Source organism: Watersipora subatra, chromosome 5, assembly GCF_963576615.1.
Source record: "Watersipora subatra chromosome 5, tzWatSuba1.1, whole genome shotgun sequence".
NCBI classification, from domain to species: Eukaryota; Metazoa; Bryozoa; class Gymnolaemata; order Cheilostomatida; family Watersiporidae; genus Watersipora; species Watersipora subatra.
In genome coordinates, this window is record NC_088712.1 from 26039907 (window position 1) to 26067611 (window position 27705).

The following is a 27705-nucleotide window of genomic DNA, read 5'->3' on the forward strand; positions in this document are numbered from 1 at the left end:
ACCTTTCCTTTGTGACGTTAACCCTTCCTTTGTGACGTTAACCTTTCCTTTGTGACGTTAACCCTTCCTTTGTGACGTTAACCCTTCCTTTGTGATGTTAACCCTTCCTTTGTGATGTTAACCCTTCCTTTGTGATGTTAACCCTTCCTTTGTGATGTTAACCCTTCCTTTGTGATGTTAACCCTTCATTTGTGATGTTAACCCTTCCTTTGTGATGTTAACCTTTCCTTTGTGACGTTAACCCTTCCTTTGTGACGTTAACCCTTCCTTTGTGACGTTAACCTTTCTTTTGTGACGTTAACCCTTCCTTTGTGACGTTAACCCTTCCTTTGTGACGTTAACCCTTCCTTTGTGACGTTAACCCTTCCTTTGTGACGTTAACCCTTCCTTTGTGACGTTAACCCTTCCTTTGTGACGTTAACCCTTCCTTTGTGATGTTAACCCTTCCTTTGTGACGTTAACCCTTCCTTTGTGATGTTAACCCTTCCTTTGTGATGTTAACCCTTCCTTTGTGATGTTAACCCTTCCTTTGTGACGTTAACCCTTCCTTTGTGACGTTAACCCTTCCTTTGTGACGTTAACCATTCCTTTGTGACGTTAACCCTTCCTTTGTGACGTTAACCCTTCCTTTGTGACGTTAACCCTTCCTTTGTGACGTTAACCCTTCCTTTGTGACGTTAACTTTTCCTTTGTGACGTTAACCCTTCCTTTGTGATGTTAACCCTTCCTTTGTGATGTTAACCCTTCCTTTGTGATGTTAACCCTTCCTTGGTGATGTTAACCCTTCCTTTGTGATGTTAACCCTTCCTTTGTGATGTTAACCCTTCCTTTGTGATGTTAACCCTTCCTTTGTGACGTTAACCATTCCTTTGTGACGTTAACCCTTCCTTTGTGACGTTAACCCTTCCTTTGTGACGTTAACCCTTCCTTTGTGACGTTAACCCTTCCTTTGTGACGTTAACCCTTCCTTTGTGACGTTAAACCTTCCTTTGTGACATTAACCCTTCCTTTGTGACGTTAACCCTTCCTTTGTGACGTTAACTCTTTCTTTGTGACGTTAACCCTTCCTTTGTGACCTTAACCTTTCCTTTGTGATGTTAACCCTTCCTTTGTGATGTTAACCCTTCCTTTCTGACGTTAACCCTTCCTTTGTGACGTTAACCCTTCCTTTGTGACGTTAACCTTTCCTTTGTGACGTTAACCCTTCCTTTGTGACGTTAACCCTTCCTTTGTGACATTAACCCTTCCTTTGTGATGTTAACCCTTTCCGATGATATAAATTTGCTAACTTACTTATAACTTGTCATAATCTCTAAATAAATATGCAGGGAATCTGAGGAATCTCACTGCAAGTTGATATCTACTGTTACAATTAACCTGCAATGATTTGATAGCCTGTGCTTTGGCTGTGCAATTCGCTGAAGCTTTCAATGTATTTCTTTCTAAACTCGAAGACATTTCTTGTTTAACAACTGTAATCGACAGTGTTGCATATAAGATCATTGCATTCATTGATATGTTTGCTACAGTTTGCAATGAAAACTAGCTTCAAATGTGCAGTAGAAAAAGAGTTATGAATGTCGACCGATTGTAAGCTGAGTCAAGATAATCGTAAGGATACTATCACATAATATGTTATAAATCTGCAAGTTCATGATACATATATAAAGTCCATCACTTGCTACAAACATATTCAAGAACAAGTGACATAACCCAGCCATACTTATAATACCTGTAGGAATAAAAATGAGCATTTTTAAAAGAATTAATTGCATCATTTGCATGGCTAGCTGTATTCTGATTGTTACTTTCAAAAGAACGAACAGTTTCTTTTGGCTGCCCGATACTTTCCACAATGTAGTCTAATCTCAACCCTTCTTCTGCACTGCTAAACTAGTAAAAGTTAAAGAGTTTTTCACATAAATGGACGTACCAAGATTGCATTGAACAGACAACTCCTATCAGCGTGATTATTGATGCAGTTACTAAGTATTTCTATGGTGTTGCTTTTATAATTTCACCGAAAAAGCTGACAGGCTTTGAAGTTGGAGAACAGAATTTGATACAAACAGAAACAGTGTATAAATTAATTGTTATTTATGTAATTAAGTTATTATTAGTATGATTTTGTAGATATTTTTCTACAGATCCCTTGCTACTATTGGTTCGTGTATTTATTCCATTCCAACAATCAAGGTATTCTTGCACAGGTGGACCACATGACTTCCAGGCATTGGCAGATCTGGCAGCCTCCCTGCTGAACACCGTAATAACAGAAGAGAGTACAACCGAGGATGAGGAATATGAAAAACTCTTCAAGGAAGTATCTGATTTACAGGCAGACTTTGATGATGAAACACAAGCCATGCTTCTACTTATCCACGAGACTAGAGATAGTCAGGTTTGTAATTATTGTTCATGTTGAAATACCCTGGCTGTCTTCTTTCCTTTGCAATACCCAACTAGTTGCTGTGACATAATAGCATTTGATGTGATATGAGGAAGAGGCTACAATTTCATGAAACTTATGAAAAGAGGCTACATAATCTTACTCCAGCTATTGTTTTTCCTAATTTTATATACAAAAAATTGGAGAAAGAGAAGAAGAGGGAGTACAACTCCTGAATGTTTGCTTATCTATGATTTGTATTTCCTCTACTATTTCCTGTTACAGCTAAATGAGATTAAACTTAAATATGACACATTAGAGAAACATGTGCTGGAAAACCGACAGCAGTCGCAGACTAAAATTGCTGACTTCATAGAAGATGTGCTGCTCGGGCAGTGGAATAGCCTGAGGACCAATAAGGAGTTGCTAGAAACTGGGACTAAGAGCCATCCTCCGGTAAGCTATTGGCCAGGATTGCTACTCAGGAGTTCAATAATGTTCAGGATTTCGTGGACATGATGGTATTGTAGATACAGTCAAACATGGATAACTCGTCCACGGATAGCTCGAACACATGGTTAATTCGAACATTTCCTTTGGTCCGTTCCCACGTAATGATAAATTGCTATAGATAACTCGAACTCAACACTGTTAATTCGAACTGGTTTTTTGCCCAACGGCTACCGAAACGGTTGTTATCGCTTTAGAAAATCACTTTATTCAAAGCCATAGAGGTAAACTTCATCTTTTCGTAATTCATAAGCGTCGTTATTACCACCATCGGCAAAATATTTTTGTCAACGACTTTTCTAAAAGTTTGGTGAAATTTGATTTATACTACGATACGTTGAATAGCACGGGCTAGCCGGGTCACGCGTGCAAGGATTTTCGTCACGCTCATTCAAAACAAAAATCGCATGTTGTTTTTGTTTTGTATATGTGTGGCGAAAATCCTTGAGTGCGTGGCGTAACCCAGCTAGCCCGTGATGAATAGTTTTCCGACGTTGATTCTGTGTTGAATCAACGTCGGAATGTTGAATGTTTAAATCGTCTTAAAAATTCTTGTAATTAAACGTATACGTTGTCTGAGCTACAAAAAAACTATTCATCGTCTGACCTAAACACAGAATACGTGTGTACATTCAATAAGTATCTATTACAAAGCGTGAGTGATATAGAATGTACCGTAAAACCTTGTAAAACTTCTAATTGAACTGCCTCGGAGTGTTGCTCTTAACGAATCCCAGGTAAAGTAAGGTAATCTGCATAAACTTCAAGAAAAAACGGCAAAATTGATCGTGGGTACCTTTGTGTACATAAACCCCAAAAGAAAAAAATGTATTTTATTTTGAGCATTTCAACAACGATCAAGTTTTGCCAATGTCAATCTGAAAAACGTCCTGGCAATAACATCACCTCAAACAACAAACCAATCTCAAGTGATAGAAAAATCTCTATACTTTTTCATGAAAGCGTTTTAAACTTTACATTAGAAGCATTTAATTTGAAACAAGCCATTTGTGCTTTTGATTTATATTATAGTCTGTATATGTACATGTATCTACTAATAAATAAGTAAATATATGGACTTGTGACAGTGCTATGATAACTTGAACGCTCTGATAATTCGAACACTTGCTCGGTCCCTTGAAGTTCGAGTTATCCATGTTTGACTGTATATGGGTCTGCCTGTGTGTGTACAAATGCTTGTGTAGTGTGTATATTCTGGTTTACCTGTGTGTACTAGTGCTTGTGGTGTGTATACATTTTGGTATAACTACGTGTACTAGCGCTTGTGCACTGTGTATGTTTTGGTATACTTGTATGTACTATATTTGTGTAGTATATATATTCTGGAATACCTGTGTGTATCAGCGCTTGTGTAGTGAATATACTTAGGTATGCCAGTGTTTACTACTGCTTGCACAGTGTATATGTTGTGTTATACCTTTGTGTACTAGCGCTTGTGTACTGTGTATATATATGTTTTGATATACCTGATGGATATTGCTAGTCTAGTGTACATTTTTTGTAAACTTGTTGGTACTAGTGCTAGTGTAGTGTATATATTTTCGTATTGGGTAGTTTATATAATTGGTTATACTTGTGTGTACTAGTGATTGTGTATTGTATATATTTTAACTAAACTGTGAGTACTAGTGCTTGTGTTATATAAGTAATTTGTTATACCTGGTTGTACCAGTGCTTAGGTAGTGTTTATATTTTTGTGTAACTTTGTGCACTAGTGCTTCTGCGTTGGGTATTTTCTATATATATTTTCTAGATATATTTGGGATTAGTTCTTATGTACTCTATATTTTGGTACACCTGTGTTGTACCATTACATGTTTATCATATATATTTATTTTGGTATACTTGTGTGTACTAGTGCTTGTGTTGTGTATATAATGTAGTATACTTGCCTCTATCAGTGTTTGTGTAGTGTCTATGTTTTGGTATATCTGTGTGTGCTTGTGTAGTGTATATATCGATATATACCAGTGTGTACCAATGCTTGCACAGTGTATATATTTTAGTAATTCTCTATTCCAGCGCTTGTTTTGTATATTTGTCTTTTGGTATACCAGTTTGTACTTTTTCTGGTGTAATGGATATATTTTTGCGAAACTGTTTTAAGTAGTGTTTTGTAAAGTGTATATACTGTAGTGTACACATCTGTACTAGTGCTTGTATACTGTATACATTTTGGTATACCTGTAGGCATTAGTACTGGTGCAGTGTATATATTATGGTAGACTTGCGTGTACTGCTGCTTGTGTACTTTATATATTTTTGGTATACATACGCTCCCCAACCTACAAACGAGTTATGTTCCGAATTTTCGTTTGTAAGATGAATTTGTTCGCAAGTTACTTCAGTGCTATATTTTGTATTATAATTTATGTTTAAGGCCTATATAAGTATATTGAAGGTTTATATAAGTACGTTTAAGGCTTGTATAAGTAACCTGTATTGGTTTGTACTGAAAAAACATTTAATAAATGGCGATAATACTTTGGTGGACGCCGGCCATGACACTGAATTTCTTATTAATTGTATGTGTTGTCCTTTTTATTACATCGTTGTTTTACTCATTATGCTATCACTTATCGTCACTTGTATCGTTGTCATACCAACCCACTAGCGGTCCTATTTATTCACCTCGTTAGCCAGTGTTCTTGCCGTTAGCCGGAATGATTAATATTATTGTATATAAAGGGTGTAGTAGTCCTTTGGTACTGCATACTTTTTTGTATGCCGGTAGGCATTAGTACTTGTGCAGTGTATATATGTTTGTTTACTGGTTTAGATTAGTATACCTTCGTGTACTAGCGCTTGTGTAGTATATATGTTTCGGTATACATGTAGTAACTAGTGTATGTGTAGTGTATACCTGTTGGTATGCCTGGGTGTACTAGTGCTTGTGTATTGTATATATTTTGGTATATATGGATATACCTGGGTGTACTAGTGCTTGTGTACAATATATATTTTGGTATATGTGGATGTACTAGTGCTTGTGTAGTATATGTATTTTTGTATACATGTGTGTATTAGTGTTTTGTTGTGTACATATTTTGGTATACCAATTTGTACTAGTGCTTGTGTGGTATGTATGTTTTGGTATACTTGTGTGTACTAATGTTTGTGTAGTGTATACAGTTTAGTATATATAGGTGTACTAGTGCTTGTGTAATCTGTGTATTTTGGCATATTTGTGTGAACTATTGTTTGTGTAGTGTATATATTTTTGTATACCTGTATGTACTAATGCTTATGTAGTGTATATATTTTGGTATACTAATGCATAGTAGTTCTTGTGTAGAGTGTATATTTTGGTGTACCTTTGTGTATTAGTGTTTGTGTAATATATATGTTTTCGTCCTAAGCTCTTTGAAGCCAAATCGCCAACAGGTAACGGCAGTCATCACGAAAACGCTGTTGGTTGGAATCCCTCTCCAAAACTGTTCGAAGGTGATACAATTGAACACTATGTGCTGTTGTTTACACTTTCATGCACCCTCATTCGTCGAAATATTTTTACAAATAAACTTCATGCATTCAATCAACTTCAAATAGCCAATAGCGAATCTCTCAGTTCTTTTTTTTGAAAATGATTCGAGAAGAAACCGGGATGTTGTTCTTAAGACCAGTCTCTTGCATATTTGGCCATACGGTGGCTTTGAAAAATATATTGTTTTCTCACATTTCAAAGATTACTCGTATCGCCAAGAAGAAACCTGTTTGAAGTGCTGATCGCATCTCCATGTTCTCATATGTTGGGGCACTCGTATTTAGATATATGACTGTATACGATGACCATATCATTAGTTATTAACACAACACATAAAATTATTTGTCATTTTCTAGTAGGATCACTCTATGTTTAGGCTGCAATTGTGAGAGGATTCAAAGAATTGAAGGCAGAGTTGGACAGAATTGCTAAATAAGATTTACCAAAACTCAAACTCACAGACCAGCTACAGTTAAAGCAGACAGGTATGAATAATTATAAATGGATATGTTTTTTCTACCCTCATAAAGGTCTGGACACACTGCATGTCCCCTAATGATGAATGATGCTGACACCCATTTAGTTAGCAGATGACATATGGACTCAAAGTTTTAGGCTTTGCTGAAAGCTAAATGATTGTAAGGCTAGATATTTGGTCGAAGGTAACTCTATTACAGAAGGTTGTAACTTCCTTTGCTATTACTCCCTTGCTACCATGAGACAATTAATTTTGAGGACTTTTGGGCAACAGCAATCGAATAGCTTGCCATTTCATTCAATTGAATATTTAAGTGATACAAGCAATGGTTTGCCTTTCTTCTTGCAGATGAACTTACACAAGTTCCTAACAGATTTGATCATAAAGTATCAGTACTTGTGATTTGTTACAGAGATATTTAAGATTAAAATTGACAAAACATTCAGATCAAAATATGGTTCCTTTTTGGTGTCTCATAGTTTCAAAGAGACTGACAGAATTAAACTGTGTAACCCGCAACTTGAACACAATGACTGATTTCCACTACAGCAACAAAACTAGGTATTCTATGCGCTGAATACACAGTAATAGCAAATATAGTAAAATGTTACTCGCTGAAATCTCTCTCACAACGCCTGAATGAGATATGATGCTCGATCTCTCTCAGCTCAGGGTTATTCTTTAATAGTTAGAGTGAAAATGAAACCGGAAACAAATGGGTGATAATATTTTAAATGCTGAAAAAGTTGAAGTTTTGCGAAGTTAATACTGAACCTTAGCTTTTATTATGTAAGTTTAGTAAGTTAAACTTTTTCATGTTAAATTCAACATCTGAGTTATACGTCTGTCTCGAAGGTTAGAAATTCCTATGTACGCACTGCTACTGCACCTGGTGCTTTGTAATGTTACATTTTATTGCGGATCATATCCACTAAATCCACTAAACTAACTGTAGGTAACCATGGTTACTAAGGTTAACATACTCTTTTGTTACCAAATGTTAACATGTATGTATATAAGGTTTTTATGACTTTTACCAGGGTGTGTTTGTAGTGGATAATCACTACAGGTTTTTATACTTCTCTATACGCCATTTTCACCTTTTGATGTCAGCACTGGAACTAATCAAAATCATATAGCGAGGGTCCACTGTACAGTAGTACAAGTACAGTGTGTACATTTAGCTCAGGTTTTATTCAAAAATATTGATTTCACATAAAGTGTTGAAAGAATGTGTCAACAAGGTTAATGATTCGCTGTACTGCTGAAGGGCAGGTTTTGTAGCATGGCTACTAATGTACTGATGGTATAACATGGGTCTATAATACAGTCCCTTTATCTATTTTTTGGTTAAGTTCTCGGGTTACTCAAGGGATTAGCTGTTATCAAGTGACATTCAGTGACCGTATGATTTAAAGATTAGCTATTCATATGCCATCAATATGATTCCTTGCATTGTCAAGGTGTTTGCAATGTGTTGGTTATGCCTTGTGAATGTTTCATTTATTAACAGACATCTTAGTGAATATCAGTAGAGAAAGTAAACTAGTATGTCTGTAATTGGATAAAATAGTAAATTTTACCCTCATTCTACTTAATTAATTTATAATGCATGCCGCTGGATTACCTTTCAATTGATGGGTTCCCTGACAACAAACAGCTTTCCATATATAAACAAACATATTTTCCTGAGTATTGTAATGTTACATTTTATTGCAGATCATAGCCACTAAATTCACAAAACTTACTGTAGGTAACTATATATAGTCACTAAAGTTAACATGCTATTTTGTTACCAAATGGTAATATGTACTTATTATATATGAACAAACATATTTTCCTAAGAAAATATATACAGATGTCATTTGTATAAATTGGAATCATTTCAGAGCTTGTAATCATAATCATGTAGATCTTTGAGGTAAATCTTTCTTTTGCAATGTAACTTCTCATGCAATTGCCGTCGTCATGTATAAGCCTCCCACCAATTTTTTGAGGTTATTTGTGAGTTTTAGGAATGCAGGCTGTCTAAGCCCCACCCATGATTTTCACAATCATTAATTTAACCCAGCCACAATATTCGTTTACCAAATGTATTCTGTGTGTCTCTCGTTACACTCGTTCTTTGGCCGACTAAAAGGCAATCGGCCAATGAGTGTCCACATAGTTGAGTGAGATGTGGTTTGCTCACAGAAGTTTACAGTACATTAAACCAGTGCCACATCAGCAAGCACAGTTTGTAACACATGCCATTGAGAAGGAAAAATATGACCCCTTGTTTTAATTTAAAGGTTTAGATACGTCGCAAAGCACCGGCGACAGCATCACAGGCTATTAGCGGTGTAATGGGAACCTGTGCACCGAGTACCGCGGGTACTGGTTGCCGGCGGCAATGCAAGAGTTTAGCGCTGTTCTAATCTCGCGATGAGCTGTGGGCAAAACTCTCCCGAAATGCACTGAAGAGGTGAAGGTCAGCCTTATCAAAGCGGAGTGGCGAAAGAACATTTGTATGCCGTTATTAGCGATGCAGCTCCATGTAAACATAAACCACCGAGCGTAGCGTAATTTGGTTGCGCAATATCACTGCAGGTGTCTCGCAATCGATATGGGAACCAGGCTTTATAATACTAACAAGAAAGTTTTTATATGTGCCTAACCAACATGTAAGACAGCTGTGGTAATTTTCTGTGACATTGCGATGTTAACCCTGATTGGTAGAACAGTATTAGTCATTGACTTGGCCTGGTCAATTCTGAACCCAGCCACACTTTACTGTTTAGCGCTCATTGATCTCTAAAGGTTGGTTCACACTGTATCACAGTAGGTCTGTGTTAATCCTACACTACATGGTGATCATTTGTTGTAACATTATTCACACTTTCTCTAGAACTTCAGTATTTACATCAACATGAATATTCCCTGACATGATCTTCATATTACACAATGTAGTGGCTGAAGTTATGAAATACTAGTCCTACAGCAACTATACTGTAGATTACACAATCCGTGACAGTCAATCATTGTTAATGCATAGTGAACAGTGATTGTTGCACATGTTGCAGGCTGTCATAGATGTTTAGCAAAATATGGGCCAACTTTGACAGCTGCAATTGTTCCTGACATATCCTTAATAAATGCATCAGTCTATGATGCCTTTACTATCTCATACGCTGATTTAGTGTGAACTGGCCTTTATTGATCCCTGCATATGCATTTTACTAAACAAGTGTACTGCATGTACAATGAGGGACGCGTACATGTATTTATATGTATAGTAATTGTGAGAGTTTAAGAAGCAGTTTAAATGTTCTGAAGTGTTGAAATTATAGGCCTTACTTAACAAAACCCTATTTTCAATTTTGAGGTAAATTCCTGTTTTATAAGGGTCTGCAAAATAACCTCTGGGAAATAGGGTCAAAATTGGGTGTGATGAACTTTAAGTCTAATATTTAAAGATTCTTCAGTCATAAACCATATTAATAATTATTAACTCTGTTTCTTTGTTGAAAATTGATCGACAAGTTATTTGGTCTACTAAGACTGATCAGTTAGCCTCAGGTCCAGTGATTAAAATATAGCTTATGTAGCAGTTCACTGAGTTTTGTTGTTTCATTGTCAATAATGGTCAGTCTCAGTGTATTTGGTAAATTACATGAAATATTCCCTGACATAATGTTCACATTACACAATGTAGTGGCTGAAGTGATGAAATACTAGTCCTACAGCAACTATACTGTAGACTACACAATCCGTGACAGTCAATCACTGTTAATGCATAGTGAACAGTGATTGTTGCACATGTTGCAGGCTGTCATAGATGTTTAGCAAAATATGGGGCAACTTAAGGTGTGATCACACGAGCACCGAACCGACTTAGGATCGGTTCGGAGGCTTGTTCGGTTCGTGGCACATGTCACATGGCCACCAAAGTAACTTCGCTTCCTAGATACCATACATATAGAGACAGGACACGGTTTCATTAGTAGTTGTTATGTATTTGAGTTAAATATTTCTATTGTAAACAAAAAAACTTTGAGGAACAATTATAAATTATAATTACACAGCAGATTTATCAGAAGATCGTTCGGTTGCTCAAAATAAATCACTCGATACAAAGATTTTGCTAACCCTTCCCATCAACTTAATTATATTTTTTTATTAACATATGAATGTTTTTCTATGCTGAGTACATAACAAACAAAAACAGTTTTTATCATAGTACTGTGGTTTTACATAAATAAATCAGTCAACGATACTTCATCAGGATGCATATGACACATTACTTATATTCTACACGAAAGAAAATCACAACCATTCGCTTACATTTATGCAAAACTTAAGTGCAACATCTTACATTTATGCAACCCAATCACAAGTCCGGGTGAACTTTGTCGTAAATTGCTTCATGTTGTTTATTTAACGAAATAAAAGTATCGTCCTATTGCTTTTTTAACTTTACTCACACGCACGTAAGGAGAAATGTGACGCGTGCTCGCTAGAATTTTAGAAATTTAACCAGCCAATAAGAGCAAGGGTTCGGCACGAAATTTCGAGCAGTACCGAAATAGTTAGTTTCGGCTAGAAATGTCTTCGGCCGAACTTTTTACAGCTGAGAGCGACGTCGTTTTGCGTCATTTAGTTCGGTTCGGTGCTCGTGTGACCACGCCTTTAGACAACTGCAATGTTCTCTGACATATCATTGGTTATGGTATCCGTCTACTATGTACGTAATTAACAAACAATCACTGATATAGCAGCCATAGCATACAGTGATATCGTGTGAACTGGCCTTTACGGATCACTGTATATGCATTTTACCATACAAGTGTACCATATATACAATGTAGGAGGTGTAAATGTATTTACATGTATAGTAATTGTGAGAGTTTAGAAAGCAGTTTAAATGTTCTAAAATGTTGATATTATGGCTCCTACTTAAGATAACTCTATTTTTAATATTGAAAACATTGGAAATAGAGTTTTGGTAGGTGGGAATTATTAGATAAAATATTGAAAATATCTTATCCTGTCGTATAAGGGTCTGCAACATAACCTCTGGGAAATAGGGCCAATTACTGGGTATAATGAACTACTGCTTCATGTCTGACATTTATAGATTCTTCAGCCATAAACCATAGTAATAATTCTTAACTCTGTATTTTGGTTGAAAATTGATTGAAAAGTTATTTGGTTTACTAAGACTGATCAGGTAGCCTCAGGTCCAGTGATTAAAATATAGCTTATGTAGCAGTTAACTGAGTTTTGTTGTTTCATTATCAATAATGTGCAGTCTCAGTGTATTGTATACTTTATGCTGCCCAATCAGGTCCCACTGTATGAGCTGCCATCAACATATTCACATAATAATTATCATTGTTACATGGAATAATAGAGCACCTTTAGCCATATCAATAGTTAACAGTCTGGTGTTTAGGTGAGAAATAGCTAGGTTAAAATAGCTAGGTTGGCACGCTTCCAAGTAATCATTATAACATTGCTTAATATTGGACACTGCTGATAGCAGTTGATATTAGTATTATATAACTAATTATTAGTTTATAGTTGTACATCATTGTATGGCAGCGCTGTCATATTGGCTGACTCTGAGTGTTTTATGCTATAAAATAATTGTTTTTCAATGCTCTTGTATCGCTCAGAAAAAAATGTAATCTTAATAAAAATGACTTTAATATTACCTACAGAGGAATGTAAAAATGATGATAAAACTGGAATCATGAATTCTATGAGCTAATATATTTTCTCTCAAATTCAATATTTCTGTGTAAAATATTTAATAACTGTTGTTACTCACATGTACACTCTATATTCTACAGGTGAGAGAAGAGATATTGAGTTAGAAGTTATCTCATCCCGTGATTTTATCGTTGAAGAACAAAAAGCTCCATCTGTTCAACTCCCCAAGTCCCTCACCAGACTGTCCAGCATACAACTGCCATCCAATCCCCTCTCCATCTGCCACTATAAGGGTAACACTTATATTGGACTAGAGGATAACACAGTCAGCAGAGTAGACATTGATAATAACATCACCAACAAGTTCATTTCAACCTCCGGTGAGGTAGAGTCTGTCACTTGCTATAAGGACAGGCTCTACACTCTGTCTACTACTAGTCCTCTTACAGTCAGTGTCTACAGCATGGAAGGGGAACTCATCACCAGCTGGAAGCATCCATATCATGACTGCTGCTCTGACATGCTGGTGATTATTAAAGACAAGGTTCATATCGCTGACCCACCCAACAGCAGGATCACTACCTACTCCTTAGATGGTCAGGTTCCACATCATATTCCCTGTCCTCCTCTCACTGATTGCAGCTGTGTCACCATGTGCGCCCCTGATAACTCATCTCTCATCTTAACATCCTTCATACATTCCAAAGTATTTAAAATAGACACGGCCACCCATGAAGTCCTGTGGACTCTCACTGAAGTGGAGTACCCTGAAGGGCTGGTGAGCTATGGTGAATATGTTCTACTGACTGCATTCAGCAACAAGACTATATACATTATTAATTCTACTACAGGTTAGTTATTAGCATGATGCAGGGTTATTATAATATGTATTGCTATTATGCAGGAATATATTATAGTTAAATTGTGTACATGGTTATAAGGAAGCATGCCAAATATTTGCACAGTTGAAATATGACTAGCAAAATAGACTGATAGACTGAGCTCTCACAAAAGGTAGTCTGAGTTCACATTGTAGGCAAATTTGAATGAAACTGTTTAAAAAAATATTGATTGGCTCATAACACGAAACTGAAATTTTACAGAATTTGTCATAATTTTTAATGAAAAATAAGATGAAAACTACTAAAGCAGTGAGTTATATTAACAACAAGAAAGTGTGTATCAGTACCTTATCATTATGTAAGATAGCAGTGATGAATTTTATTGTCCTGTAGAAATCCTGTACTCTGTTCTTCCTAATCAAGTACTTATGAGTACACTTGTGAGTGTTCTGTGAGTTATAAAATAGCATTCCCAGCTCTTATCACACCTGAGATAAATATAGAGATGCTCGTACCATTCTAGGGGAGGACCTGCTGCCCTGCCCTTGTGTCATTCCATGGTACAGTGGTTATTATTGGTTTATGAGAGAGCCAAGCATCTACAGCTTAGAAGGTTTCCATAAAATTTTGTGTCAGCTTTGGTGGTGCTTCCATGTTTATTTTATGTTTCTATCAAGAAGAGCTGCCTGACAGCAGCGTCCATGTAGAGCTAATATTTATATGTGGAAGTTTGACTGTGTATTTATTATTATACGTTGTAGGGAATATAGTCTCTCAGATGGCACATGATGATATAGCTGGAGATAGTGTGTTCTCCTTGGAGGTGTCAGGCTCCACCCTACTCCTTCCTAAATATGACAGCAAGGAGGTCATCCTCTACAAGATGAACTCATAATACCAGAGACTACAGTCAATGTCACGAGAATAAAGGTCGTTGTGTAAAGACATGCGGAGAGACATCATTACAAATGACTAGCAGCTGAGTCTCTATATTAGACTTAACACACTACATAGCCATATGAAAATGCGAGGCGCAACAGAGCTGACTCAAAGACCAAGTCTTCATAGTCTTACGCTCGGCCATATGCTTCTGAGCCATCCACTTCTGCCCCCGTCTCGCTCCCTGGCAACGCAGCCAATATTCGTAGAGATGCAGCTTTCTCCACTGAACCGCCATCTACTACAGAGAAATACCTTGCTCGGCAGCACCTCGAAGAGACGCAAAGTGGAAGAAAAGACAAACAGTAGAAAATAAAAACTATAATTAACCTATAATGTTAGTTTAGTTTTTAGGCCTTCTTTAAATTTTGCTTTAGAAATATTTTATATACGAATAATAAATTAATGGATTAGGTTGCCAGGTGTTGACTGTAGCCTTGCTAAGCCTTGTTGCTGTTTTCATAAAAAAGAGCTCTATATAATGACCCTGAAAAGGAGCCTATGCTGGCAATCTGCCAGATCGACAATAGGACTGGTTGCATGCATTGTCATGGTTCTAATTAGGCTTGAGATGGGAAAGAGAGCTTCGACATGAACTATTGTTATCATTGCACCTTTAGTTTCACCTATTCTTACAAAGAAATTCAGAAACATAGTTTTAATAGATAAACAATGGATCCAGTTAAGTTATTGCCAGGGCCATATAAGTACTAATACAATAATTTCAAGACAATTAGGATAATCGCACTGGAATACTAGGATTTATCTCCCTGGTCGTACAACCTATTGTATTCTTTAGTATGGATATTTATATGAGAATGTTCTCGGTTGTAATCAAATACACTGTGTATATGCAAGTTTTAAGAATTATTTGAGAGTTTCTTAATCAAAGATGTTATATCTTTCTCTTTTAATGTTGTATCACACTTGAAAATTCAACAATCCAAAAATACATTATTCTATAATGAATACATTAGTTCGCCGTTTGCTAATGCCTACCACACCACTACAACTGGGCTGATACCAGGGTAGATAGAACCAGGGCATGCTGGCCCTCCAGACTGGTTCCCATATATGCTGCAAGCACATTTGACAGCACTGTATGGCTATCAATGCCCAGGGCTGATACTCCCCCCTAAAAGGCCCATTAGGTTCGGCCCAAAATCACGTTTTAGGGGGGTTTTCAGACCATGGGGCACTGTCAGTGAATTTGCTACTTTAGAAGCAAGCCAGTAAAAGGGCCCATGCTCATTAAGGTTTTATTCAGCCAAAGTAATACCGAGAAATTGCACCGAAATTCCAGTCTTCATTTTAAAGCAGATTACTGCTGCTTGCTTGCTAACAGCAATGATATACAGCCCCCAATAACAAGCAATGATATACATGGGGGCTGTATATCATTGCTAACAGGAAGGGAAAAGAGACAGTCGACACTGCATCATCTTAGCAACCCTTTAGCAATATATTCAAAAAGAATGATATGATATTTATTTCATTGATATTAATTATGTTTTTATTTGTAAATGAGAATGATCATCTGATGGTTGTTTGGAATCAGTTTTATTAACCTTTTTGCAGGCATAGCGACATTTTGTCGATTTGCGATATTAATGTTAGTTGGCAGAGCAACTATTATGTCGCCACACGAACGGTTTATATAAATTGATTTATGGTTAGCTAATTGCTTTTTTTGTTTAATTTTTTTACCAATAGTAAACTACAATATGTTTGTCTCTGTTAGCAACAAAAAATAAGCCGTTTGTAGAAGAAAAAACGATCGTTTTTGCAATACTAAACAAACAAAAAATCCGAAATAAAAACGTATTTAAATAAAATTGAAAACTTTGTTTGTAGCTTTTTTTTTCTTCATTAATGCATGAATCATATTGGATGTTTAGCGGGGCGTGGAACCAGGGCGCCCTCTAGGGAACTCTCAGTGTTTAGGGGGTGTATTTCAAATTGATCAACCAGGTGATTGGGGGTACAATATCCAAATTCAAATTGACCAACCAGGTGATTGGGGGTGCAATATCCAAGTCTTGGCCTATCCAGGTGGGTGTTTTTTTCAGAGTATCAGCCCTGGGTATCAATGGGGCAATGTAAGACTATGAACAGGCTATTTTGGCGGTCAGCGCAAGAGTTCAACTTGCAAGGAAGTCATATTCTATAAGATGAACTGTTTTTGATTTTGATTTTTTTGATTTGATTTGATTTTTATTGCGTAATAATAACATGACAATATGAGTAAAAAAAATACACAGAGTAGCAATAGGACATGCCAGATAGCCAGAGGCTAGAGTCAAGGCAGCCCCAGCAAGCAGTAGGAAAAGAAACAGAACCAGCGATAAGCGCACACTCCGGAGCACCAGAGTCAGGAAGGACAGTCCCAGGACGCCCACAGGCGCTCCACCAACTTCGCCTTCAGCTGACCCGGAGCAGAGCCCGCACAATCACTCAAAAATTTATTATATAATTTCATTGCACTAAAAAATATCGATCTCTGTCCCTTAGAAGACAAACACTTTTTCAACTTTAATTGATTTTTACTTTTTAAACGGGTATCTTGACAATGATCTATCATAAAATCTTGCAACTCTTCCATGGGGAAAGAATTTGTTAAAAACATTAGCAGGCGATACTGGAATAAAATTTCAATTGGCATTATTTTTAAAATTTTAAAATTTTTGGAAACTGTTTGATTTGGTTTAAAATTGAGTATTATTCTGATTGCCTTTTTTTGCATGATTAAAAGTTTGTTTAAATCAGTTTTGTTGCCGTGGCCTCAAAACTCGATTCCATAAATTAAAAGAGAATAGAAAAAACTGTAGTACAAATTGATCATGGTTGATTTGTCTAGGTAGGGGCGAATGAAACGAAATATTAGTAATATGTAATTAAGTTTTTTGATGAGACTTTGGATGTGTTTTTTAAAAGTCAAGTTGTTGTCTAACGTGATACCTAAGAATTGAGTCGAATCTTTGATTTGTAGTTGAGAATTGTTTAAAGAAAGGCTTAGATTATAATTTTGAGTGTTTTTAGACGGATTTTTGAAAACTACTTGAAATGTTTTACTGTTGTTTAAAATGAGTCTGTTTGATAGGCACCATTCATTAATAATATTTAATTCCTCTTGGAGTTTAGAATTATCTGTTGAAAATATATTGGTGTCATCTGCGAATAAAATACAATCCAAAGCAGGTGCAGCATTTACTAAGTCATTTATAAAAATTAAAAATAAGAGGGGTCCTAAAATTGATCCTTGTGGGACACCAATCGTAATTGCCCTCATTTGCGAACAATCAGTATCTGTTTTGGTAAATTGAAATCTGTTTTGGAGATAACTTTGAATAAGAGTGGAAGACTTTACACTAAAATTGTAGTAAAAAAGTTTGTCAATTAAAATTTTGTGATTAATCGTATCGAATGCCTTTGAAAAATCCAAAAATACGCCCTGAGTTATATTACTTTGATCTAAATTAGTATATAAAAATTCCATTAGACTGTTTATTGCTGTAGTGGTGCTTTTACCTTTTCTAAAACCAAATTGTTTAGGCGACAAGATGTTATTGGTTTCTAAAAAATCCCGTATTTGCAAAGACAAACATTTCTCTAAAATTTTTGATAAAGCAGGAAGAATGGAAATGGGCCGGTAATTAGATGGATCTGATCTATTTCCTTTTTTGAATAATGGAGTCACGCGAGCTATTTTTAAACAATTTGGGAAATTAGATTGTTGTATAACAAGATTTATAAGATGTGTTAAAACTGGAATTAGGACTAGTTTATTTTCTTTTATTGCACGGAGAGAAATCCTATCATAGCCGATTGCTTTAGGAAGACTGAAAGAATCAATTATTTGCAGTGTTTGGTAGGGGTCAATTATCTGGAAGCTAAAATCAATATCATTTACACAGTTGTCCATAAATTTAGAAAAGTGAATATCGGAAAGTGGCAACTCATTGGCCAGTTTATTACCAACATTTACGAAATGATCATTTAAGGTCTCAGCTATATCTTGCGAGTCTGTTAGGAGTTTTCCATCTTTGTTTATGCTCGTTGGGCTATCTGAATTTTTAGAGTCTCTATTTAACAATCTGTTTATGAATTTCCACTTTTCGTTTTGATTATTTTTACATTTGTCAAATTCTTTTTTATAGAATTTAGTCTTCGCAGTTTTAATTTCATTTGTGACTAAATTTCTGAAACTGTGGTAAGAGGTGTGGAGCGAAGTATTGAAAGGTTCTTTATTGCATTTAATGTGCAATTTTCTTCGCTTATTTATCTGTTTAAGTAGATGGTGATTCATCCAAGGTTTTAAAAAGTTGAGCTTTTTCTGATTTGTGGAAATTAATTTTTTCTTCCCAGCTATTTTTATTAAATTTTGGAACGATAAAGAAAAGGATTCAAAGCTTTTGTTAACATCAGAGCAATCCATTATCGCCTGCCAATCTTGTTCAGCAAGCTTGATTGCTAGCTGATCATAGTCAATAATGAAAATGGATAAATTTGAACGCTTGGGAATTTTGATTTTAAACTCAATTGATGCAAAAACTGGTTGATGGTCAGAAATATTAAAATCTATTGTTGCAGAGTTTATGTTAGAGTCAACCCGGTTAGTTGCTATGTGGTCTATAAGGCTATTTTTGGTACCACCTAGTCTAGTCGCAGTTAAAATTGTGTTGCAAAAACCATATGATGTTAACAAGTTTTCATAATTGAATGAGTTTATGTCAAGAATATTTTCGGGTCCGAGATCGATATTAATGTCACCTACAATTATTGTGTCCGGTGGTAATGTGGGGATCAAAGCTCCGAGATCCTCCAGAAAAGACGGCAGATCGCCCGAGGGCGCCCTGTAGACCGCCAACACCGAGAAAATCCGGCGCCCCGAAGAATGCACCGACGCGAACACCGCTTCCGCCCCAGCCAGTGTAGCCGCCAAAACTCTAGCCTCAAAACCATCTGCCACATACACGCAAACTCCTCCACCTCCCTCATTTGGCCGTGAACTGCAAAGCAATCGATAATTTTTTTAAATAAATTTGTTAATATATGAATGTTCACCAAGCCAAGATTCTGATATAACGATAAGAGAAAAGTTAACATTCAGATGGGCCAAAAAAAGCTCAAATTCAGAAAACTTGTTATGAATGCTGCGAATGTTTATATGCAGAATGTTTATAGAGTTTTTTAGTACTATGCTCTTCAATGCATTAGGTTTGATCAAAGCGCTATGATGAATATTTAGTAAATCAGGTGTATCGTCGAAGCCTGGTATAGTTGCGCTAGTAATAGAAAAACCACATTAAATTATGGAAATGATTAGTTCAAGTCTATCAGGTCTTTGTCGGAAGAAATTTTAATTGCTTCTGAAGTTTTTTCTTTACGCATGAAAATGTTTCCATGATAGGTCCAAGCATATTTATAATTTAAGTCTCTTTTTTTACATCTGACTTTATAAAACAGCTCCTGTGTTGTTTTAGGCAGCTGTTCATTGATGAAGATTTTGTCTGAGTTTTCATATCCCAGAGACTTCGTAGTAATTGATTTTTTTACCATACTCTTTCTTCCATCATAGAACGCATCTCTTGCAGACATCTTGTTGAATTTTATAATAATTGCTCTCTTAGTATTTTCACCAGACTGTTTGGTTCGGAAAATTCCGTCAATGTCTTGTTCATTATAGCTAAGGTCAAGGCTGTCAGAAAGTTTCTCAATAATAGCGTGAAGATTTTCCTTATTTGTTACTGGAATTCCGTCTAGAATAAGTGATTTGTTGAATTTTTCTTGTTCTATGAGTTGAATGGATTTAGAAAGCTTTGTCAACGAGCTAGTAGATGGTTGCTGGTCAGAGTAATCTTTCTGCAAGTCGCACAATGATTTTTGTTAATACTGTTTTGTCAACTGTTTGTCAACTGTTTTGTCAATTTTTGTCAACTGTTAATACCAGAAACTACAGTCAATGTCTCGAGAATAAAGGTCGTTGTGTAAAGACACGTCGACAGACATTATTACAATTGACTAGCAGCTGAGTCTCTATTTAAGACTGAGTAACACAAGACATAATTATTATGAAAAGACAAGCCGTAGCAGAGTTAACATGAAAGCCAAGTTTGCATGGTCTTTCGCTCGGTCGTGTCCCTCTGGGCCATCCACTTCTATCGCTCCCTGGCAACGCAGCCAACATTCATAGAGATTCAGCTTTCTCCACTGAGCCGCCATCTACTACCGAAAAATACCTGCGCTCGAGAGCGCCTCAAGGAGACGCCAAGTGGTTAAAAAGACAAACAGTAGAAACGAAAAACTATATTTAACCTATGATGTTAGTTTTGTTCTTACGCCTTCCTTACATTTTGCTTTGGAAATATTTTATATATGAATAATAAATCAATAGTAAATCAAAGGATTAGGTTGCCAGGTGTTGACTGTAGCCTTTCTAAGCCATGTTGCTGTTTTAATAAAAGCTCTTTATAATGACCCTTGAAAGGAGCCTATGCTGGCACGCTGCCAGATCAACAATAGGACTCGTTGCATGCATTGTCATGGTTCTAATTTGACTTGAAATGGAAAAGACAACTTCACCATGAGCTATTGTTGTCATTGCACATTTAGTTTTATCTATTCTTACAAAGAATTTCAGAAATATAGTTTTAGTAAATAAACAATGGAACCAGTTAAATTATTGCCAAGGCCATACAAGTACTAAAACAATATAATAATTGCCAAACCATTAGAATAATCGTTTCTGAAATATTAGGACTTGTCTCCCTTGACATATAACCTATTTTTTTAGTGTAGATCATTTTCAATGAGAATGTTCTCATTTGTAATAAGGTAAAATGTGTATATGCATTTTAAAAACTATTTGAGGGTTTTTTAATCAAGGATGTTATATGATTCCGTTTTAATGAGGTATCACACTTGAAATTTCAACACTTCCAAAAATACATTACCCGCCGGTCTTGTCAAGGGCCCGTTATTGAGCAACCTCACCACCCCATCTGACTTAATGGATGGAACAGTTCATGTCGGCCCTTTAACCTGTTTTCCATTCATGCAACAATCACATGTGGCAGGTATCGTAATATCTGCTGGTCACCACAAGAGTGCAACCTTCGTGAACAGATGCAAATAAAACTTTTTCCAAATTATGCTGTGCAAGAGTGGATCATGTTAAAAAAACAGCATTTCGAACGAACCTTTTTTAAAAGACAGATCATGTTTAAGACAGCTTGAAGCGATTTTAAGCAAGAATGCTTAAAATTTTAATAGATACATGGCTGCATTGCTCATAAAACTGCATTATCAGCAATACAGTTTTATGTGAAGAGAAGCTTCACAAGTTTAGTGTCACAAGTTTAGTGTCACAAGTGTTTGTTGTGTCACAAGTGTCGCAAGCAATGTTGACTGGTCTCGGTGGTGTCAAGGCCGAAACATGATTTTGAGATTATGCGACTAGGACTTTCCTGTGGTGGTTTTATTCACATCAAGAAATATAGAGTGTGGGCAAGGTCTGCATCGTAATTTTTAGTTTCTATTCTAAGAGCTGGTTCATTAATTTGCCTAAACCTATACTAAGATAATTTTGAGAAAAAAAACTTGTACTTCACAGGGATTAAAATCAATACATCCAGACTCCAAAACATCCATGTTACCCACTACCCTACTCAATCGCATTACTGTCTTATGGAATAAATACCCATATAATTATGACACATGTTATCCCACAGTACTTGGCTATTGTATGTACCAGTTTTTTATTAAAAACACTGTTCTTGCATTAAGGATAGCCTTTTTTAAATTTGGCTTAAATACATAAAAACGCGATTCATGCCAATCTTAAATTTTGAATTTACCAGATGTATGCATTCTTCAGATTATTCCCGCTTACATCCCTCAATTGGTATAGACGTGCTGATGAGTGTGGCTAACTTTTTAGTAAATAGAAATGTGATCATCACACTTAAAATAACAACAAACAAGTACCAAAAACTAAATCCAACCATTTTATTGGTTTTGGTTCAGATGGTAATGATTTGAAATAATCTTCAAATTTACACAAGTCGGTTTTGAGTAATAATTGGCTAAGATATTTCTAATGCGTTGAACTTAAGGTCATAACTCAACTAAACATGCATAAACAATATTTAACAGCTTTAACTTTCCTCTCATAAAGTCAAGTTTTTCATTATGGTTCAAACTATATGGTTGTTAAAGTTATAATAATAATCTCCATTTTCTTACAATCGCTCTCAAGCACACTTCCTTGTCAAAGTGTGGAGATGAAAATCTGAGCAGCTGATAAACATTCATGAACAAAAGCATAAATATTGTTAACAGCTTGCTTAGAGGGCACTCACCCTGTCTCTCCTTTGTGCAGTATATGGTGACCTAGATGTGACCTCCTGCACAGTAGTCTCAATTGTCAAGAAACTTACTGAAAAAAAAGGATAGGAACTAATTAGGAATAACAATGACAGGAGAATGGTTATTTAATCACATTCTTCCACGCTTTAATATGCACAACGTATGCTCATGGTTGGTATTAACATTATTTAGTGTTTTTATCTACATGATACCTTATATTTAATTTGGAGCATATATTAATCAAATTTTCATGGGAACTGATCTATTTGTAATTAATTCTTTATTCTCAGTTAGGTTATCAATACTCAGTAAAAATAACAGGTTATTATATTTTCCTATTAAACATGATATGTAGCAATGCAGTACAATAATAAAGACAATAATTGATGCTAAGTGTTGAAATGTGGTTGAATTTAGCAAAAGTGCTGTCTTTCCATCTCAATTACTTTAAGACTAAAAGGGAAATAGGAAACGACAACCTAAAAATGCACTAAACTTTTTTATATCTAGTTATAAGTTGGCTTTAAAATTGCATAACTTTATTGCTAGGAAAGTGCAAAAGATTAGAGTATTCCAGCTCCTAATTACTAGTCACAATATCGGCTGTACATTTATGTCTACAAGGAAAGGAATAATCCCATATTTCAATCAGAAGCATAATAGGAAATATTATGAATATATTATCACTTTATAATAGTTGATATGAGTGTTTCATCGATTATTATATTAAAAGTGAGCTTTTGTTACTCAGTGTGTCTTCCCCCTACCAACAAATTTGAACTTTTATTAAAAAATAGATAACTGGTATTACTGCTGATTCCACTGAAGTTAAGATTTCATTTATCCCTGCAATTTAGAACATTTCCTCACTTTTCAGAGTAAGTATTTACAACACTTTTAATTTAAATTAAATATACGTTATTATTAAGTGATTTTGTAGTCGTTTTATGAAGATACTTCAAAGTTTAGTTTACAAGTTTTATTGGTAAATCACAACAATTTTATTGTCAAATGTTTTGAAAAAGTTAAAAAAACAACAAAATATTGTCCCGAGTAAAGATTAATATTTTATATTTGTTAGTGATATGTAACATTTCTATGAAGTCGTTCTCTCCTGGAAGGCCAGAACTTCTGCAGATAGAGAAATTTATTGGCTACCAAAGTCTTCTAGCAGAGGTTTCCTTTTTTATATAAATGCTTTTTAACCTTTTTAATTTGTTGAGCCAACTTTAAGCACAATGACAATCATCAAGGTCTCATGTCATCATAAGCCTGCTATTTCCTAGTAAAACTTTAAACGCTGGATGAATGCTCAATGCATTGAACATTGAAGCAATGTTAGACTTTACATATCAAACAGGGGAAGACAACTTCTTGTAGGTGCGTTTAAAAAATTACAATAATTTTTTCAATTTTGAACCAACTATTTGTGTAAGCCATTGTTAGAATTTGCAGTTTTTAAATTTTGACTGGTGATACACTACTATTAATCCACTTACCCTTATCACTGTTGACCCTACCAACTCTTCAATAAGGCGTATGTTTTGCTTATTGCACAGCAACTGCAGACAAATGTATGATACAGTAAAATGAAAACTACCTTATTATATGTTTCATTTTCATTAAGTTTCTCTTTTATATCTTAATTACAAACATTGGAATTGTAATCAAACCTAGTTAGAATCTATAATGTCTCTTGATGTTTTGTTATGATATTCAGGCATGATTTTATCACTTTTAGTAGGAAATATTGTGTATTTCACTACATTTCAATTTAATATGTTGAGACTGTGTGTCTTCTGCATTTTTAGCAGCATCCTTTTGTGTGCAGAGAATTTTTGCAGTTATTTGAAGCAAACTAATTAACAAAACAGATTTACCACTGATCCAAAAAGTTAAAGCATTTACATTACATTAGAAAACTTTTGACTTATTTTGCTTTCATTAATATGTTTATTAACCTAAAAAACAGTAACACTTTAGGTCTGTATGAGGAAATTTGGCAGCTTTCAGCCTTATTACACTTTCTTTCTTCAATTTGACTATTTGCTGTACATTATATTAAAAATGCAAACCGTTGTATATCCAAATTTTAATCTGATGATCAAATTAATACATGTATATGTAGCCAAACTGCTTCATTGTTTTGTTATATTTGGTTAGTACCAACAGTTCTTTGTTCAGCCAACTACTCAAAAAGCACGGTGTTTTGCACTGCTGTAATGTGGAAGAAAGAAGAGTGCTGTGGGAACTTTAGGAATGCAATCATAATGACACTGTATCTATCCTGTGTTACTGTTTATCGACGCTGGACTTGAAGGTATCTATACTATGCTAAAATCCATGTTCATTCATTCGTCCAAAACTATGCTCAGATCTTTATGGGAAAAAACAATGGTACTGAACCAAAATCATAAATCGCTTTAACAAAAAAATAACGAAAACGCATTGCTTTTTAAAGAATTAGGCAAAAACAGTTACGATGAGTGCTTTGTAGCGCGCAGGCGCATTGCTCAAATAATACATCATGGAGCATGTGCATGCGCGGTTTGGTATATGATAAGGGCGTGGAATAATAAGGCCTGTATAGCTCAGTGGTCAAGCGTGTGGTTTGAGACTTGTGGTTGCTATCTTGAAATTGAATACCAATATTGTAACAGCTATAGCTAGAATTACCGAAAGATATACGCAAATACATACAGGCATTGAGATTTATAAATATAATCATTACATTTATATACATGTATGTGTTTAATATGCCACTAACTTTATGTTGGAAACAGAAGAAGTTAGTCCTAGTTGCCTACATAAATTGTCATATATATCTCATTTTTTATCACATATATGAATTTGCTATTGCTAATTATTTTAAAAAAGCAAAACAAACAAAAATATTACATGGTGTAGTAGTGCACAATTCAGCTTTAGTGATAAACAACATTTATTGGAAGTTGTGTTCTCTTGCATAGCAAGAACGAGTATAGATTGAAAAGTTTTGAGTTACTAAAGTTGTTTAGCATAAGCCGTCTATTGTTCAGAAAATAATTTCAACGTAGTATTAAGTAGATGGGCCAGGTTTTGGCACACTGAATTGCATAAAGGTCAACTATTACCTTGAGCCATCTTTTTCCCAGCCCAGTTTTGAAACTGAATAACAGGAGAAAAAAACTTATATTGGGAGCAAATAAAATCTTTGTAAATTTTGAACTAATCATGTTTGTAGGCCATTGGTAGAATTTGCAGTTTATTAGTATTAACTGGTGATACACTGCTATTATTTTACCTGCACTAAATTCTGCTGACTATACAAACTCTTTAGTAAGGCTTGTGTTCTGTTGTGTGCACGGCACCTGCTGATAAATATACAACAAAGTTACTTGAGCACTTTTTCATTATATATTGTATTTTTTTAAGTTTAAAAATTGAAACTGTAATAAATTGTAGTTGGCAACCTGTTAATGCTTTGTTAGGATATTTAGGTGCAATTTTATCATTCAGTGAAATTAGTTATGTACTTCTCTATGTTCAACATTTAACCCATCGAGAGATTTTGCCTTTTGCATTTTTAAATGCATCACTATTCATGCATTTATGCATGAATAATGCATAAGTGCATTCTATGCATCACTTCAACTGCATCATTTTTAGCAGCAACCTTTGCAGCTATTTAACAAAAAAAAAACGTTTTACTAAATCAATTTACTGCTCATTCAAAAAGTTTATTTGTTTACTGTAAAAATAATTGACTTTATTTTCTTTCACTCGTATAGTTCATAGCCTGGAAACTGTGATGCTTTAGGTCTGTATTGGTGATTTTTCTCCAATTTTTTATTCAGCTTTCAGCCTTAAGACGCTTTTGTTCTTTCACAAAGTTATTTGCTAACAGATCATGCGTAAACTTGGAAAGTTTTATGAGTTATTAAAATGCAAATTATAGTCTATAAAGCGTGGAATCTTTCAAACTTGCTAGTCAAAAAGCACTAATCACCGTATTTCAAGGAACTGGACAGAAGAGAGTTTGTAGAGACTCTTAAGAGACTCTTAAATAAAGTTAAGAATGCAAAAATTGAGACTCTGTATTTTTCAAGTGTTACTGTCTATCAATGCTTGACTTATAGCATTTTGTACTATGATAAGAGCTGTGTTCATTCATCTGCTCAAAATAATTCTCTAAGACCGTTTTGAGAAAAGAAATTTGAACTGCACTGAAATCAGACCGGGTTATCAATATTCCCAAACAGCCATACTACCTACAACACCGCTGAATCACATTGCTGTAACATGACATAATTGTGCATATATGTATTACGTATGATATTTATACTACACCACATGTTTATTGCTATTGTACTAGTATTTATAAAAAAAACTTATCGTTTCTTTATGATTAATTTTATTAAAATCTCCTTAAATACATCCAGAGACAGGGTATGCTAAATCTTATTGCTGAAATTTTGCCAAATGTATGAGTTAGTCAGATTATTTCCACTTACATTCATCAATTTGCAGCAACATGCTAATAAGTATGGCTAACTTGTTTAGGAACAGAAATGTGAGCACCACACTAACAATAAGTACCACCCAATAAAATCAAGCTGTTTATTTGTTACGGCTCAGATGATGAATGCCATCTTCAAAAATGAATACCTCGGTTTTGAGTGATAGTTGGATAAATTAGTTGTCAAACATCGAGCTTAGAATCCAGTGTTGATTGATAGCAGGAAAAAATAATTAGTCATCAAACCCGGGCTTAAACTCCAGCCTCGACTATGAAATGTAAAATGAGTATTGTACATGTAGTTGAAGTGTTGGCCTAATTCAGCAGAATGTCTAAGTAAATATGCATGCTTACAGTGCATATCACCATTTCCTATTAAGAAAAAAATAAGGCTAACTTCTGCACAGTGAAATTTTTGGTCAATGATCTTAATTGAAAAAACATATATAAGTTAATCTTGATTTAAATCGACAGAAAAATTAA

General features: G+C 35.2%; 1 protein-coding gene across 2 annotated transcripts in view; it reads left to right on the plus strand.

Annotated features, from left to right (window-relative positions):
- Positions 1-13178: 13178 nt before the first annotated feature.
- LOC137396317 (uncharacterized) overlaps positions 13179-27705 on the plus strand; it is a 196011-nt gene continuing 181484 nt past the window's right edge. Inside the window, exons 1-2 of one of the 2 annotated variants that reach the window (XM_068082538.1) lie at positions 13179-13427; positions 14180-14355. In XM_068082538.1, coding sequence (XP_067938639.1) covers positions 13229-13427; positions 14180-14313 — 333 coding nt within the window. In that variant the 5' untranslated portion in view covers positions 13179-13228 and the 3' untranslated portion in view covers positions 14314-14355. Of the gene's footprint in view, positions 13428-14179; positions 14356-27705 lie in introns of those variants that run through there. The other variant, XM_068082539.1, reaches the window with a different exon arrangement.